Source organism: Pogonomyrmex barbatus, unplaced genomic scaffold, assembly GCF_055798465.1.
Source record: "Pogonomyrmex barbatus isolate J1 unplaced genomic scaffold, ASM5579846v1 scaffold1, whole genome shotgun sequence".
Lineage (NCBI taxonomy): Eukaryota > Metazoa > Arthropoda > Insecta > Hymenoptera > Formicidae > Pogonomyrmex > Pogonomyrmex barbatus.
The window spans coordinates 4,036,746-4,056,136 of record NW_028297098.1 but is presented as its reverse complement, the minus strand read 5'-3'; the positions used below and the strand labels follow the sequence as shown (position 1 = coordinate 4,056,136).

At 34.0% G+C, this 19,391-nt stretch overlaps 1 protein-coding gene across 4 annotated transcripts in view; it reads left to right on the top strand.

Moving 5' to 3' along the window:
• The window catches only part of LOC105432487 (trace amine-associated receptor 9), a 62,332-nt gene that overhangs the window by 6,697 nt on the left and 36,244 nt on the right, over positions 1-19,391 (top strand). For all 4 annotated transcript variants that reach the window (XM_089070744.1, XM_089070743.1, XM_089070736.1 and 1 more), the window contains 3 exons: positions 16,509-16,795; positions 17,177-17,488; positions 19,006-19,131. In XM_089070744.1, the coding sequence (XP_088926870.1) occupies positions 17,270-17,488; positions 19,006-19,131 (345 nt within the window). In that variant the 5' untranslated portion in view covers positions 16,509-16,795; positions 17,177-17,269. The remainder of the gene's footprint in view (positions 1-16,508; positions 16,796-17,176; positions 17,489-19,005; positions 19,132-19,391) is intronic.

Here is a 19,391-nt window from a genome sequence, read left to right as displayed (position 1 = left end):
AAATTGCGTTCCTGACTTTATCAATATTTTAAAAATGCCCTTACCACATAGATTTGCTGGATATATTTTTCGATACAAAACACAATTGAAATTGAAGCGTGATTTTAAGTATTGTGGATGTCGCGTAAAATGTTGTCTTGCAAGCGTCGAGTTAAATTGACATTCGCTTTTACAATTGAAATCACATTGGACAGGTCACATTAAAGACAGACGTCATTCAAAATTCACGCTTAGTGGAAACTGCGCACGTTTAGGTCTTACCGGATCAACAGGTTTACTGCTTATTTAGTTTCGCATAAAGAGAATTTAGAAACTACCTTGCACGTGCAATGTACGTGCGATGAGAAACAATAAGATGTTTATTATATTTAACATTCTATGACATACAAATTTATTAAATTCATTTTCATTAACGTTTAATATAATTTAATACTTTGTTTTCAGATGAAATTTCAGAATTATTAAATTATAACAACATAATATAAATTACAATATCAAATTAGTCAATAGATTCAAATGACATGTAACTGTTTAAAAAGACTCTTCAAAAATGATGAAAAATGAAAAAGTATGAGTTGCTAAAGATGCAGCCATGAAAAAATTAAAGATTCTAGGAAAAATAATTGCAAATGTCGCTGAAATTATCATCGACATTTGCACAAAAAATTAAAATCAACATTAATCCAGGAAATCATCTGTCGCAAAGTTTGATAATCACCGAACTGGAAATGGCGAAGGAATGGAACGAGTGGGAAAATCGTCTTCTTTCGGACGCAATCATACACGGCTCACAGGGGACGCGCGCTCATTGCTCCTCTTCTTTCTCGTTCACAGACTTTTTCGAGCGAGTCTCTACAAAAGTTTTAACATGCTCGACAACCTCGTTTCCGGCCGGAAAAAAACTTTCGTACGCATTAATTTCTGCCAGGCTTATTTATGTTCTCGGTTCTTCCTGTGTTACGACGGCATAACGGAAGTCACGATGGAAAGAAATGCGATGAGCGAGGGGGGAAAAAACGCGGAGTTCTTCCATCGCAAGCTCTCCTTGGCCTTTGAATCCTCAACGAGAAGTTAGAAAGAAGAAATAAAAAAGAAGATCGTTGCGACAAATTATAGGATTCAAGCGATAATCATGACATGGTATCTGTTTTCGATTAAAAAGACATATCGTTGTTCCGAGGAAAAAGCGGAAGTACCTGCAGCAGCCTCTTCAATAATGGCCGATTAATAAATTTGCTAAATAAGTAAGTTTAAACGTTGAAAGTTTCACGACCAAGTTAATGAGATCGAATCGATGGTAATTCTATTATCAATTTTTAAAGATCGTTTAAGATTAAAACTTATTTTTCTCTTATTTTTCTTATTGAGATATGTTGTTCTTCCTAAAGTATATTGCGTGTTTTTGAAATGTATTGCTTCTAAAAATAATAAAGTTTGTACAATATTACTAATAATAGAAAGATAGACGGTTGCATAAGTTTATGTTAATCTAGTAGTGACCAAAAATATTGTATCTATCATCACAACTTAGAAAATAATTACGTTTGTCGTTCAAATTGCAATTTCAGCGTGCGCATACGCCCAAACATGCGCGAAAGAGCAAATCTATTTGGAATTGCGTTTTACGTTCATTTGGGAATGGGAATAGCGTCATGGTCGGTACGTCCTATTGCGATATGTGATGCGCGATGCAATGGTTTACATTTGAATTTGTATTTTCGAGCCGGATACACTGAATAAGATTTAGTCTCTGTCATGTTTGCTTGCTTATTTGCGTTCTAAATAAAATACCGAAATATTATCACTTTTAATCAATGCTATACGCTTTTATCATTGCGTGACAGTACATAAGCGACATATACGTTGGACGCATTTGCAATATTTTGTAGGAGGGACCTGGTAAATGTTCCATTTGCCGCTGCATAGAACAAATAATACAAGCGAATAGTAAACATAAAGAAAAATAACAATTTGTATTATTAATTCGTTACGCTAATTGACTGACTGACTTCATAGAAAATGCGCTATGGCTTAATGTAAACAAGTGTAATTAAATTCTTTGGCTCTACAAATTTATGCGGCACGTATAAATGTAATTACCGTGTAACACATATTAACATGTATTATCACAATATAAATTAATCACGTAATACGTAATTATACAATACAATCATAACAATGATATGTTGATGTTCTAATTACCGTTAAATCGAATATTGAGCGTCACGTTATTCTTCTGCATTATATTTTTTTTCTTTCCATTGATTATCGTTTTATTATTTCATTTTCTAAGGCATATTCATTTTTATTACTTTATTAGTCTAAATATAAAAAGGTGACTATGAATTTAATTAAATGCAAGATATATGATTTATAGAAATTTCAAGGGGAGAGTTACGCCTGTTTATCCAAAATTTGATGTTCCGTAACACGTTATGGCTGGGTGTCAGCTCACGATTCATTCCGCTGACGTCTGTCCCGTTCAAACAGCTGAAGTTACTTGCACGAACGTATATGACAATGCGTGAACACGAGCGTGGAGAACGGTCCCATTATTTATCGGCGGAACTTCCCCCGAATACGACACCTTTGGGAAAGTCCGATCGAATCGTGTGTTCCTCCTCTTCCTTTGAGTTTCTATTTTCCTGCCAGGATGAAAGATGTCCGCCATGACATAAATTTTACACGCCAACGATACGACAGCTTAAATATATATTCTGGTAATCTCTTTGAATTGCGATGTATCGTAAATTATACGGTTTGCTTGCGCATAAAAATATCAGTACGAAGACATATAATTCAATGGAGGTAGTGTAAAAAGAAATACCTACCGCACGTCATGTTAATTATATTCAAACCTGAATCTAGTTAAATATTTTATCACAAACAAACACAATTAAATTGTCTCATCTTTTTACGACACATAAAGATTAGAATATTCTAGATTTGCGAGAGTCATTGTGCATTACTGTAGAAGCACGTGGGAAAAGGTTGAACGAAGTTTTACGCTTTTTACGAGCGACGCATCGCTTAAAGTTTCGCACCCGTCTAACTGCCGAATTCATTCTTTTTACCGCCTTTTACGATATTGCAGCAGCCTCAGACTTTACTCGTTACCGTAGCTGGCACGTCAATCGTTCCGCTGTGTGTACTTCCCTTCCGATCGTAACTGCACGGTTATATATCCGCAAATTGCTGAAACAACAGCTACCGAATGCACGGAAGAGACGGTTTCTGATACGAGCTGGTTACGCTCGTACGGAGTACGCAACTCATAGCCGTGTGCTGGAACAATAAAATGGGACGTTGATTTTATGCTTCGCATCTGCGAAATAAACATTTATATGCGGTGCTAATCCCGCGCACAGTTTTCTATCGAGAGTTAGTCTCAGTAAAATATCATTACGTCAAGTCAGTTAGTATTTTCATAACAAGGATTGCAAGGAAACTATATATGAAAAGAATCATAATAATATATTATTGGTTAATACGTTGTTATTCTCCTGGTAATTCATAGTTTTTTCTGAAAATATCTGAAGAAAATAAATGAAAAATATAAAAAAGAAAATAAAAAAGTTCTACAGACTATAAGCAAACATACACGACGTTGTATAAAATCACTATGAAGACGTAAAAAGTTTAACAGTAACTTCCAGAACGATAATCAATAAATTCTTAAAGTTATCGGTCTGTAAATTATATTTTTATATATAATTTATAACAACATTAATATTGTATTTTTATAGATATTATTTCGTATTTTATTATATCACCAAAGGGAAAATAAAGTTTTGCTCCCATTTTCTTTCTGAAGCAAAAATCCACAATGGAATATTTTTTTATTATTTTATAATGGCATGGATAAAGCAAATCGCATAATATTAATGCAATCAGCTTCTTGCACAACGATGCGTAAAAAGAAATCGCCGGTTATTCCTTGAACTTGCATGTCTGACTAAAGCCAAGCTTTACTACTTCCACCGTCGGTGTAGCATGAAGCATCGTAAAACCGATTACCTCATTTTTCTCTTCGGTTTACCTGTTTATCTGGGCAACTATGTTAACTCGACATTGTAATATAAGCTTCTCAATTAAAGATAAACAGATAATGGAGAGAGCGACATGACACTCTGATAAAAATGTCGAGACGAAAGAATTTTGCTACGTATTTAAAATACATAAAGAAATATTGAAACTTGATTAAATATTTAAAAAATTTCTCGATAAAATGGGTGATAAAATGAGGAGAAAAATTAATCACTAATTGCTGCTTTTTAATCGAAAGGATAATTTGATTTCGTGCGTGTATGTTTAAACGCTCGCTGATCAGCTTCGTTCTTCCAATTACGACGATCGGTCTGCGCAATTCACTTTAATTATTATAAATTCCCGCCGCCATTTATTTGTTCTCATACGTCGGAATTCTCGTCATTGCAATTGACACGCATTCTCAATCATTTACCCCATATTTTGCCGGCGCTCCGACATACCGAAATCGATTATATACTGTATATATGTACTGCTCCGATATGCATAATTGGCACTCCCCAGGCACCTCCTACTAAATTGATGCCGATATTTGACACGTGTAATTCGTAGCGCTCTCTCAACCATTCCATTTACAACATCGATCGAAGACTACGTTCGTAAAACGAGAAATGTTCAGATAATTATTTACGGATTATATATACCAAAGGCACGTATTTTTATGGCATATTATAATTTACACATATATTATATTTACATGCGATTAAAATTACTTTTGCAAATTCCATTCGTAAATCATTCCCTTTAAATTAGCCATACATTTTCACGAAATGCACAACGTAAACTTTGCTTAATTTATTAAACGTTCTATTTCGATATCATATCGACTCCACTATTCCATTCATTCCTGATTTACGTTTGTTTCCAGAAACCCAGATACATTTCACAGAGATAAATACGCGAGAATGTAGTGCGAGTTACGTGTTCGTCCAACATAATCTGCAAAAACTAACCCGATTGTAAGCCGCGAGCTTAGCAGATAACCATATAAATAATACCAAATATTCAAAACTCTCCTGTTACGTGAACGAAAGAGGAAATAGCAAAATCTACGTGCCGACCAAAAGGACATTCCGCCCGTGGCACCATCATTTATCGTTAACACTTCGTTAACGCGTGGCCCAATCCGTTTACGCGCTTTTAAGCCATCAAGCGATGCATTACGGAGCCGGCAAAGCGCGCGAGCACTCAAGAAAAGCAGATTGGATGTTCGTAAAATTTATGACGCTGACTCGACGTAAACGGCATAACCGTTTTCCGCCGGGCTATCGCGCGATCCCACGCGTCGCTCTTCAACCTTTTCACGGATATGACGATTCACGGGGCTGTCTCGCCTGCGGAAGCATCTGTTTCGCACTCGGCATATCCTATGAATGCGCCTGTGAAATGAACTTATCTTTTTTTTCCCCTCTCCCCGACTAATGTCTCAACAATATCCCGCGCGTGTTCTATTTTAATAGCCTTATCATCCTGAATACCGAACCGCATCCGCTTCGTTAAGAGCTCCACTTTTCATTTGTAAATCGCGACGTTTTTTCTCCACAATGCTGTCGGATAATAGTCGTTGCGAGCACTGACGTGTACTTTTCGACGACATTTCCCACCCGATTTGAATGAAAAGCATAACGCAAAAATCTGTGCCGTATATAAACGTGACACATTCGCGTCAAATATATATTTCCATGAACACGTGCGAGAGAATAGAATTTTTATCATATATCCGCACTTTTCGAAGAAACTACGTATTAAAAGCGAAATAGATTTTCCGAGTTAGGTGTGAATCTATTGAAAGAAGATCATTCAATTCAACGGCATATCTCGTCATTATCATTACTAATCTAATGTAATGATATATCTATTTGTACTACTGAAAGAGACATAAAGCTCAATTTTGTTTCGTGTTCTCCAAAAAGAAAAAAAATTCGCCAAATACTTTTGTTTTGTATATCTCATTACGTTTTACAATGTATTACGTTAAGGGAGGAATTTCGATTTCATTTCTTTCTCCTCTCCTTCCGCGCCGACTATCCCTGGAATGCAAAGGAAAATATACAAAGGTGTGCGCCACAGAAGTGGAGAAACAGCGATCTAGACAGACCCTAGTTTCAATTCCGCATCCGTCTGACTTTTTATTTTATCAAGACATTCGATTGAAATTTTTTTCTCGTGTACGCTGGCGGCTCGAAAGATTTTATATCAGTTCCGTACAGACGAATCCCGGGGCGTGTGTTTTATGAAAGAACGCGTTTATTTCTCGCTCTCGTCTGAGAATTTCATTCGTTTATCTGCCCGCTCGACCCTTAGCGCGCTCGTAAATCTCACGAGTGCGGATCGTCGACCACTGCGTGACATAGTTTCTGAAAAATCCCGCTTACAGTTGCAGGTCCATCGGTAAAATTGCTGAATGCTTGTTTAACCTGACAGCACGCGCGCACATTGTTACCGGGATAACGCATACTATATTGAAACGCATATGGTTCATAGACTGTAGAAACGAAGAGAACGTTTACGATACGAACTACTCTGCATTCGCTTTGTAACATCTTGTTTATTCTTCTTTCACATTCAAACTATTTCAAAATCAGAAAGGAAAACAATATCTTAGAAATGGATTCGTAACACATTATTTTCTTAAGTGAATGTAATATGAAGAGAAAAAATTAATAATTAAGAAATCTCGTAAAGAAATCTTAGTGAAGAATTCAACGTACACTAGTTAATTATATCTTAGAGAATTGAAAAAGCTTGAAAAAATTGAGGTGGCAAGAAGAAAAATGAAAAATGCGTTTTCTCTCGAAAAGGAAACCGCTAATAAACTACAGCAGACCAAATTTATTTTTTTTTTTTTGTTTACTCACCGCGGACGAAGACTTTTTTTTCGACAACATGTCAAAAAATGCTCTTCGCGTTTGTGCGCAATTTTAATTTAGCTGGAATAAGTCAAAAGCAAACGGACACCGGAGTTTCGGCTGCGCATTCGCAGTTGGCAACTGTCCGCACTCGTATGTGTTATCCGCGAAAGCACGGAAACGTCAGCGTCGATTCTACCGCGCATACGGTTTCCAGGACGCGCGGTTTAACCGCACAGCACGGTAACTGAAATTTTTCGCTCGCCTCTGGTCCCTTCCGTCTTCCGGAGTTGTAGGAAACAATTGGGAGACCGCTTCTCCTGTCCTCTAACAAAAATATAATCGTGCCAATGGAATGTCTGTACTTTCTAAAACTAATAGAATCGTCGAGCAATTGTTGTTTTGTATGGTAATAAAATTGCTTGACTAAATATAAATTTAGTGGCAAATAAAATAAATATAAGCGTTTTTTTATTTTAATATCTATTATTTAATAAGATAATGTAACATTTATTAAGTCTTAAAATATATTTTTCAGATAATGTTAACAAACATTTTATTATTTAGGTAATATTTTAATGTTATATAGAATTTTTATATAATATTATTTGCTACTATAAAAAATGACTAGAGGCACTTAAATTTGACATCATTTTATTACCTTTTTTAAAAATGTAATTTTAAGGATAATTTTACGCTTTTACATTTTATGAAAAATTAATTTCTCTCACATTTTGTAAATTGATATGCGCTATTGCCTTGAATTTTTATTTAAAGCTTAAAGTAACAATGTATGATGAAAAATAGATAATAATTTATCGATAGTTTAATTCAAAAAGAAATAGTCTTATAAATTGACCAATTGATCAATCGTTAACTATCGATCTGACAGCGAAACAATATATTGAACAAGATTGATCGCGACAATAGGTTTTTTTTTTTTTTTTTTTTTTTTTTAGAAAAAAGTCATTCTCACAGCAAAAATTTTAAAATTCTGATATGCAGATTATATTCGGACTGGATATAATCCATTTATTGTTCGATTAGTTCTTTATATGACACCGCTGCACCATGAAATGTATTTACTATTCGGCAGAGTACCACGTATTGGAATATCGTTCTCCTAGAAAAATCCATTTCGGAGTATCGTGCTTTCAATACACAATAGTCAAACTTTCTAGCCAGATTTTCATTTTAGTCTGGAATGCGGTAATGCAATAGTCATTCGGCAAATCCAATAAAAGAGATGTGTACACCGTATGACCATCCAAGAGTTATTTAAAACAAATATAGATTCAATCATGTAAATTCACGATGATTTTGCGGTTGAACATTTACAATACATTTGGCTGTGATAGACATATTTTGCGGTAAGGACTGTTTATTCGCCTGATGAACAGTTATTCTGAAACATGGATTATTATATTTATATGAAAGAGCTTCCATCTGAGAGTTCATGCTAAAATATTTCGGATTATCCGAACAATAGCTGCAGCCAGAATTCTCAAAATATGCAACCTGATGTAGGGAACTATGCAGCAACGTGCTAGTTAAAATAATGGCGACGACAAGCATAAAGTTGAATTGTAATTGCGTTTATATGTGGTAGAGTGTCCCAATTCTTTCGTATTATGCTACGACACATACATCTCTATTTACACATATTTGTCGGTGCAGTAAATATTTCGTCTACCAGTAAAGTATTTTGTCCCCGTAATAAAAGCGGAAGGATATTCTACTCGGGCGCTACAGTGCTCCTCTCGGATATTTCTAAGATTCCTCAACAATACGCGCCATATCTACCGCAAATATTTTCCCGTAGCTATGTGATCCGATTCGCGTCTCTCCCTCGTATCGTCGTCCCAAAGCTTCGAATACGCGTTGATCGCCTTTCGCGAATGAATTCCGCGAATCTTGGTACGTGCTCTATTACGTTCATATTCAGGATATGTGTTGAAGTCAATTGTTCTTGCGCTAATATCACGAAATTTAAAGATTAAAAATCTTTTTAAATCTATTTACAAAAAATTAGCTAACATAAAGAATATAAATGTTATCTTTATTTATAAAAATAAATTTTAAATTTAAAAGATTTTATTTTAATAGATTATCTAAGATTTGGTACTTTTGATTGCATAATTTTCTACTACATATTTTCTTGTAAATTATTATTTGTTAATTGATTAGATGCAAGAATTAAACATCGTTTTAAAATTAAAATAATTCCGTGGCAGATCAGCGATATCTAACTTTCGAAATTAGGAATTAGCATCAAAGTTGTCACACAGAATGTCTTGGGGGATTTCAATTTGGTTTCCGATCCAACTCTGATCCGGGACTCGCGGTCTTCCCGAGATACCTAAATGTTCCTTTGAAACATCGCGATAGTCTCCATAGACGTAAACACATCAACAAGGAAGTCCGGATATGGCCGCGGGGCGAAACGAATGGGGATAATAAATGGTTATTTCGCGCGGAACTAACGACTCTTCTTTTTGTCGCGCGACCGCTCCTAACCGAGGTTCGGTCGCAAAAAGAACAAGGGTAGAACGTTTCACAGAGCCGGATTCGGCGACACCACTTTTATGGATATCTTCTGCAGTAAGATTTTTTTCAGATTGCTGCTTTTATGAAGAGAGATGTATGGGACCAGCAAGTGCCTTACGGCCGACAGTGACGAATCGATGGTGTGTTGTGCACAACACGGTTCCCTCCTTTAGAAGAAAAATTCTGCTATCAAACGGACATTTCTATACGATCTATTTTTACAGATGGCCACGGGATATATCTCACTTGGCAACGTAAACGCGCGATACTTGTCGATACGCCGGCGTATAAAACATAAAAGGTGATACTTGTCGATGTAGATGAATATGATGGAGCTTGCGGGAGATACGGCGCTCTCATTTTAACGAGTCTTGTTTTTTGCTCATATGATAGATATGAAAGAGTTTTAATTGCGTACACGATATGAACGGCAGCAATGTTGTAGCTATCGGATCCGAGCGATCGTTTCGATCGTACAATGTCATCATTTAAAAGTACATATTGAGACATAAATAATAAAAATGCCTTGTATTTGAAACAGATATTACAGATAAGAGAGATTATTTTTTAGCAGAGAATTGGTGTATACCATTTACGAAACCGTAAAAGTATAATATCAAATATATGTGCCCTATGTTATCTTAAAAGAATATTAAAAAATAATTCTAATATTTCTGGTTTAAATTTTTACTTTTTCTAAAAGTGTTGATATTACAAAATTGCGCAAATTTGAATAAAATATATGTTCATTGTGCACTATGTGTGTGTGCATTATACACTTTGTAATCCTTTCATTATATATATGTATATATATATCCTTTCATTATATATATGTATATATATATATATATATATATATATATGTTTTTATCAACTATTATATAATAAAATGTAACAATTTAATACATTTAACATTTAACATGATTGTAAAGTTAAATTTTTTAAAAGAAATATATGATAGGGATATGTTTTTAAAGAATTCTTAAAGATTTGAATAAAGATATGTTTTTCTTTTAGATTTTTTTCTTTAAAGATTTAATTAAAAATGTGTGTAATACAAAACAAAAAATATTGCCAAAAAAGTATGTTTAATGTAAAAAACTTAATGCTATTAAGTAACGGTACTAAGCGATTACCGCATCTCTCTTGATATAGGATATTTTGTAAAGGGTGCATAATAACAAAAAAAAAAGATTTTGCGACAATTAAATTCAAGCGTAATTACGAAAACATTTAATATTGAAAAGAAAAAAAGAAGAATGAGAGAGAGAGAGAGAGAGAGAGAGAAAGAGATTAGAAAATATTTGTAAATAAAATAATATAAGTATATTGATAAATTCTTACGTCCCTCGTATTTCAAAATAACTTTGTTGTGATAAAATTTAGAGATTAGTATATTGAGAGATTGTATTGATTTTTAGAGTTATAAATTTAAAAATAGCAAAGTAAAGATGGATTATAATTGAATCAAATCTAATTAGCATTTTTTAAAAATTCTTGATTAAAGTTATAGAAAAAAATATTTTTTATTTATTTTATTAAAATTTTTCAGGGAATTTTTAAGAGAAAATTAAATACAGAGAGAAATTGTCAATGAATATGTTCATTAAATTTTTAAACTGAAAGCTTTATGTGAATTAACACATTAAGCTTTCGAGTCGATATAGTATTATGATTTCTATATACGTTTTATTGTACACGATGTACGCGTAATTTAATGGAATGAAATTATTTTAATAGGATATTCATAATTTAATGAGAAGCAGAAGGGTTATTGTAATAAATTATCAGTTAATTCTCAATTAATTCTCAACGCGATTAACTCGATGGTATAACGACAAAGAATAAATGTTTGGGATATGAAAGCTAACGTAAAATCGATCAAGCGTGGCCATATCACACGGACTATAATATATTCCGACTTCAACGTGGTGGCTTCAGGAGGAGCGAATGGATATAGCCCCTAGAAATCCATGGACGATATATTTCAGCTATAGAAAAGCCACTGTAAGAGATAATAAAAAAGACTTACCGCACGATTTCGTCTTCCACCATTAGAGCTAACGATCGTCGTAAGTTGTTACATAGATACGCTTACAATCGGAACATGCTAGAATGCACTTCGCGGAATGCATATCTCGCGCGTAGTCGCGACCATTATGCTCGTAGTTCGGAGAGTTGAATCGTTTACGCACGTGACAGACGCGGTCGACAAGCCTCGGAAGGCCCTTCTGTGAAAGGGGGAGAGGGTGGGAAACCCATCATTCGCGAAAAAAAAATTTTAATTTCGCCATCTAAATGCATCCGGTGCCGGTGCGACTAAATCGTCGGTACTCAACGAGTTCCGTTCTGTCGTTACTGGTTGGATGGTAGTTTCTGACATAATAAAGTCATTTTCCGACTTAATCCCCGTCCCTGTCGCGGAACACCCTGTATCCTACTACTGCCTGCATTCCGTTTTGCTGCTACTATCAGACCAAGTGACTGCGAGCGAGCCGTGTCTCAGGCGACGAAGTTCTTAGAGAGGAGTACCGAGCTGTCTTGGTGCCGCCGCAGTGATACGAATCGGTCGTCTTGGTACCGGTAACGAACTTACGCGACTTATCAGTACACTCTTATCTTATAGTCTGCTCTTATCAATTCCGTGTCGCTCAACTATAACGAACTTACGAGTCGCGGACTTATCGAGACGAAACTGCCTTGCTTCTGAGATTTCTTCGCCCATTACGTCCATTACGTTTTATATTGCGTTATGCCTCCGTCACCTCGTCGGAGGTGCGGACTGACCATTCTTTACATTGGAAATCATATTATTGAATAAACCTGCCACGTATTGGCGGTATAAAGGATGAAAAATGACTGAATTGAATGAGCGACATTTAATATTTTATCACGATGACAAGAATATGATGTAACATTTTTTTTTTAACAAAATCTATTAATCTTCATTATTCAAACTTAAGCTCGAAATAAAATATAATGAGAGGATGTAAAGATTAAAAAGAGCGACGAAGGCTCGGAAATAAAATATGAAATCGGAAATACATTAATCCTCTCCACTTTTTCTTGTTAAAATATATGCACGATATTGGAAAGTTTGAAAAGTAAGATGCGTGAGTAACTTTGAACATATCTCCGTTAGTACAACTAACTCCGTTAGTAAAGCGGGAAAAGCTGACGTTGTCAGGAAGTTAGAATATTCTACTTTGTCGCGGCGCTTGAATATTCTGTAGACTTCATGTAAGACCAACATTGTTTTCGCAAATAATACACCGTACAGCCCCAAACGAGAAGAACTTCTGAAAGTTTAGATATGTCCTGCAAAAGAAATCTATTATGTGCAGGTGGAATAAAACTTTTGAATTCATTTCGCAACAATTTTGTCTTATGTTTCCGCGAACAGTTTAGCGCACATTGAAATTCCTCGTATATTTGCATTTACTATTACAAATTACAAACTGCAATATTACGTGCGCGATATGAAAAAATCCGGGATTAAAGGCGAATGGAAAAAAACGCTGTAATCAATGACAACAAGTATGGGTATTTTTGTATTAGATACGAGCTACATGTAATTGTTTTAATGATCTGCATTTACTTTAATGAAATATTCCATAATTTAAGCGTCATCCTTGCTTACTCTGCGCATTTCTGAAATTTACGATTATCATGAACAATACTACAGGCGATCCCTGTCTGATTCATTAAAATTTGCCGCGCCATTACGCGCAACTTTGTCAATTTAGTGAAGCCGTTTGCAATTATCGACGAAAATTACTCTGAAATTAAAATCTACGCGTTTAAGGTAGCGTAACATGCCGAAAACATGAAGATATTAGGGATGTAGCAGTTTTTCCATATTAACCAAATTTTTTGCGGATATCCGTTTAGCGGACAGAAATTTTGACTTTATCCAGCGTGTTATTTTAATGAAGCAACGATGCGATGTTTGCTTGTGTAATTGCAGGAAACGAAGCTGCTCTCCTTTATTCGCCGATAGCGGGCACGTGTGCGTAAAGTATATGACGTATCGATCGTGCGAAAGCTGCTCATAGAGAATGCAAAACCGTGTGTGTTGCGTCGGTCTATATGCGAATATGTGCGTACACGGGATGCGAGACCGTTTCCATTCCATTTGCCTTTCTATCCAAGCGTGAAAACGAGAAAGCTGGCAAGTCAACATTGTTTATTCGATTGCGCATAAAGTAAATTAAATCGAAGGCTCGAGTGCAACAACCAGCCCAACTCAGTGTTCTCGATAAACAAGCTAGTTGCCATTTGTTCTGAATGAATGATGGTCTAGTAAATATAAAAAGTTTCTACATTAACAATAAGCGAATGCAAAAAGACCGGTTCTGATATATCGAACGTAGCCACTCATAAAAACGCTACCTGATTTCTTTAATAATTGAAATCTATTGTAAAAATTAAAATATCGCATGTTCGTTTTATTTATTATTTTTGCGAAATAAAGCGTATTCGATATTTTCCCTTTTTTGTGGACAGATATTAATTACACTTTATGCATATCGAATAAGCTATTATATATACAAAGAATTGTTAACGATATAAAAGCACACGCGATAACCACATCTTTAATATACGCAAAATGAATAGTATAGTAGAAATGAAGCCTAAAGCAGCAATGCGAATAATAGGCACGAATATATATATGTGAATAAAGGGAGCGTTAAAGGCGGTCTGTCAAATCATTACTGAAAAGGACGGAGAGGAATCCTCGCAAAGATGCGGATGAAAGAAAGGAATTTCCGGCACAACCAATGGACGGATTCGGTTCAATTTTTAATTATACCAAAATCTAATATCGCCGAAGGTGATCTGGCGCTCGTTAACTACCTTCTTGTTTTTAAGTCTTGTTATCGATTGTGCACAGTTCGCAGCATTTAACGGGCGATTTCATCTTAGAGTCGAACGCTTTACCCAATTCCTCGATAATCAACACATCGTTAAAGCTGTACGTTGCCGTCGATGTGATTTATAATAAAGCTCGTAAATAGATAATGAACATCGAAATGCATTGAGCCCAATTCAGGATGCAGTAAACAATACCCGTGCTCGAACTGTTGGTGAATTCAACTGCACTTTTCGGACTTTTCGCTTTGAAAAGCGTCTTCGCCAGCCACATATATTTTTGTCTGGAGAAAATAAATGTATTATACAAACATGTTACGGCAATCTTTGTAATATTTTTATCGCTTATTACACAATTATGCTATTTATATATTATATACAATTATATATTTAATATTGCTTTTATTTATAAAATATATTTTTATAAGGTAATTCTTGACAAATAATAATATTTATAAATTATATACGTAAATTGATTTAGAGAAATAGTAATATTTTTAAATGGGATTAAAATCGAATTGATTACTTTTAAAAATAAAATATTCTAGAAAAATTGTTAATATTACGAATAATTATATACGAATAATTATACAAGTTTTACAAATAATATTACAATTTTCAAATTTCATATTTATGTTTTTACTTCAAATTTCTGTCTTCTTAATTTGAATTCCTTAATTTGGATTTCATTGAAAGGATACCATTAAAAAAAAATATTAATTTAATGGAAGTTACATTTACGATATGCAAATCTTGCATAATCGTATTTTGTTGCAGCATAAGAATCGTTTTTTGCGAGTAATTCATGTGACTAATCTCTCATAGATTAAGAAAATACGCGCTTCGCGTAATATAATTATAGCCGAAAAGCGATTAAGGTTATAAAACATCGTATTTAAAATCTTTTTATTCTTAATCTCATATGTATAATTTATACTCTGTTTCGTAATCTCATATATAATTTATATTCTGCTCTTAAAAATTATTATCGTTGTCGTGTATATGTATATTACTAGTATAATATGGTGTTGGAAAATTAAATAAATATTAATATTTAAAGGAAGTCTGGCTTGATAAAATAAAAAAGATAAAATGAAAGTATGTAAATCAAATTTTCATATTTATAAATTTAAATAGCATTGACACTCAGCTTGGTTTACAGTTTACAGCATGCTCTTATTTTATCTTCTTTAACAAATTGATTTGCAATTTTCAATTATATCTCTGAATGAAATGATATAATAAAGCTTTTGTACGATAGAAATATAGAATAATAAATGAACAATTAGTTCATTTAATCATAATTATAATACTACATAAATAATATAAAATCTACTTAGGCTTTTAGTTTATCACGGTAAGCGGCTTTATAGCCCATTAATTTTCAATATCTGCTCGCGAGGGGACAATGTATTAATTATCACAAAATTAGTTGGATAATGTTAACTGCACGAGCTTTGTTTTTCAAACGTGACTCGCGCAGTGAAAAGAAACGTCCGATACCTGCAGATATCCAATTAATTTTTCCATTTCCGTTATTTCGACGCGCATAGGAAACAAACAGATTCTTTTGAATTTTAATTACGATGCAATTTGGCGCGTATTGAAAGCGAAAAGTGGCTTTCTCCCGCCGTCCAGCAATGTAAAAGATTTATAATTAATTATTCACAGTTCGAAGGATCAGACTTATTATTACGGAAGAGTGTGATCCGTATGAATTCGCAGGGATCTATTCGGGTCCGGCGTAGTGTAACGCATCATCGATTCACTATCAACGCGAACGGAATTGACGCGTGCGATCGATCAACGTCGAATTCGCGGACCAACGGCTTCGTTCGTTTACGTGGTACAAATAAAATTCCCGGAAACGTAACGGGATGCGCCCGTACGCTTGATTGTTGGAAATATTGCGGGCAAAAGCAAATAAAACGTCGCGAACTCGAAACGTACGAGTTTCAAATGCAGTCTGTGATCTCGTAGAGAACTTTCGCGTAAAATGTTATTACATAATAAAATAACTAAGTTTCGTCTTATTTTGTCGCATATATTTCTCAATAAGTAGACAGTAAGATAATTACAATTTTATAATTTGCACGTAAAAATGCGTAAATTCGTAAATTAATTCGTAAATTAATTCTATGTTTCCATATTATCTTATATTTCTATCCGCGATTTCTTTTTCTCTTTTCTCAGAGCTTGTCTTCTCACTCGCGTACTCATACGTTGTGGATGCAAACTGAGATGCATCGAGTATCAAGAACGCATCATCAGAAGTCGAAGTCACACATCGTTTTACAGATGCGTATGGACGACTCGTGAATCGTGAACAAACTTTCGAGTGCGTCATTAGGCGCGCTCAAACGTTTGCAACGTTGTGCAGATTTTCAACAACATTGATGATGAAGAAGCAGTGCTTAAAAAAGCTGGTCGGCTATCATCAAGGCGGACCCTCGAATATTCGCGACCGACAGGGATGAAAAGTACGTTGCAACATTTAATCATCGATATATCTTCTTACTTTTATCTTTTTTGCTTTTCTTGAAACTTGATTCATTAAATTTATTAAACAAAAACGATCACTTTTTTAAAATAATAGTTTGTAATTGTTTCTTATTGATAAAAAAACAAATATTTTTAAGGGATATCGTTTGATACCACCATTTTTATGATATTTTTTTATAATTATAATATATTAAATAGCATTATGTTTCATGTAATTGGTTCGCTCATAAGTTCATCAAAGCATAATGAAAAATATAATAATATATTGCACAAATAATATTGAAAGATTTTACGTATATAAATTATACGATAAAGTAAGCATAAAATGAGATTTTTTTTTTTTAAAACGATTATTTCAGAAACGTACGAAATACGTATGCCTGGAGCGAGACACGGGTGTCTCGTCTGGGGATTCGGCACCATAATCGCAAGGGGAAGTGATCGACCAACTGATGATGATGGAACACAAACAGACGATACTGCTGGCACCCTCACTGAGCAACAGCAGCTGTTGGCGAAGCGGCACGTCCGAAGCTTGGACAGGTCCAGGCCCAGGAGAGCTAGTACGAGCTACTCTGATTCTGCTTCTCAGTCTTGGTATCCTGTGCGCCAATCTGCTAGTGATATGTGTCATCAATAGCAGGCAGTACAGCAAATACATACATGCTCAGGTAAGAAAATGGTAACACATTTAACACATCTAACTTATGGATTTATCTAACTTTTCAAAAGTAAGCGAACAAATTCAATTTAATTAACATTTGTTTTGTTAAGATAAATTGAAAGATTTATTTTTTGTTCTTACTGTAAAATAATAATAATAATTGCAAAACTTTTAAAAATTGGAAAGAATATACATGAGAAAAACAGCACATATAAATTTTTCTGAAAATTTTTCTCATTATTTGGATAGAATACTCAAGGAGATTTAAATATATGCGATTTGCTAACCTGGAGGCACCAAGATATATATGTATATACGTATATGATATAATGAGATTAATATTATATTTGTTTCATATTTTATGAGAGGATTATATTAGGTAAAATATCAGTTACGTAAATGTACGAAGGTTCCAGTCGCTGCCATAATTCATAGTCTGTTATGGAAGGTGGTATTTTCTCTATTTCTCTCTTCTTCCTATGTAAATCAGTCTGAAGTGGTTAGTTATACGAAATACAGAACAGTCATGTTTCTAGATTCTAAATGAGTACTGTCGAGTTTCGCAGAGACTAATGATGTTCGCAAAAAGTTGGGCGTTATGAGTAAATGTTCTTTTCTCTGTTTATTCGATTAATTAAAATTTCCTGACATTGTAATACGTAAAACCAAGAACATGATTAAAGCGCAATTTAATATTAAAGCGCAATATAATATATAGTTTTTTAGCATGCATTAATTCTTCGTCATATAAATATGTAAATATTTCTGAAAGATTAAACATTGATTATATATTTTTAACAATATTGTAAAATATGTCATATGTCTCGATCTTAAGAAGCCTACATTAATTTAAATGTTTCTTGAACAATCGTTATCTTGACATTTATTTTATAAATTTGTTAGCGATTATACAATCTATGTTGTAGATATAGTCACTAATGAAGTTTAACTTTTTTTTTGTATTGCTCTTTCCAACTTCTTTTCAGTTTTTCTTTTTTTTTTTACCTAGCGACTTCGCGCTCTCAGATCTAATTTTATGCATACATAAAAGTTACATAGTCTATTAAATATATATATGAAACTTTCATGAATTTCCATACAAGCTATTAGCAGGTTATTAGCAGGAGTAGAAAGTAATATTGCAAAGACTGAAAGTTAAAATCGAAAGTTAAAATTAATAGCTAACAATTACAAACGAATTTTTGATTCAATATAAAAACTAAATCTTTTATTATTCTATACATGAATTTTGCATAAAGAATTCATTTCAAAATTAGATGAAACAATCACAGTTGGATCAATTAATTTTAATTGATACTCATTGGAGATGATTTATGATTTATGATTAGACAAATGGAGTTTTCTTTAACTCAATCAATATTTTTTTTCGCTACACGCCTCATGACGAAGCTAACGTCGCACACGTCACATAACAATTCAATCGTTAATTCAAACGTTAAGCGCTAATAAAATCCATTGACACTGACCAAGATGATCAACAGGTTTTCCTCAATTTTCTTCCAGCCCAGATATTTGCTGACGAGCTTAGCGAGTAACGATCTAGCGATTGGTCTTTTAGTGACGCCTTTCGGTTTCTTACCAGCTGTTTACGGATGCTGGCCGTATGGCGAAGTTGTCTGTCAAATTCAGGTAACTTTTACAATATATTACAATATTTTTAATGAATCTTCATGTTTATTCTATTTTTTATCATATGAATTACAACAATATACCATTTTACTGTATAAAGTAAAATAAAATAATCAATGCTTTCCTGTCGATCCTATTTTATTTAATAAAAATTCAGGTAAAATTGATATTTGATTGGTATATTAATTTTATATCAACGCTGCATTTTTGTGTCTTCGGCATAATGAATGTAAGGCTTGAGTATAATGTTGGAGATTACG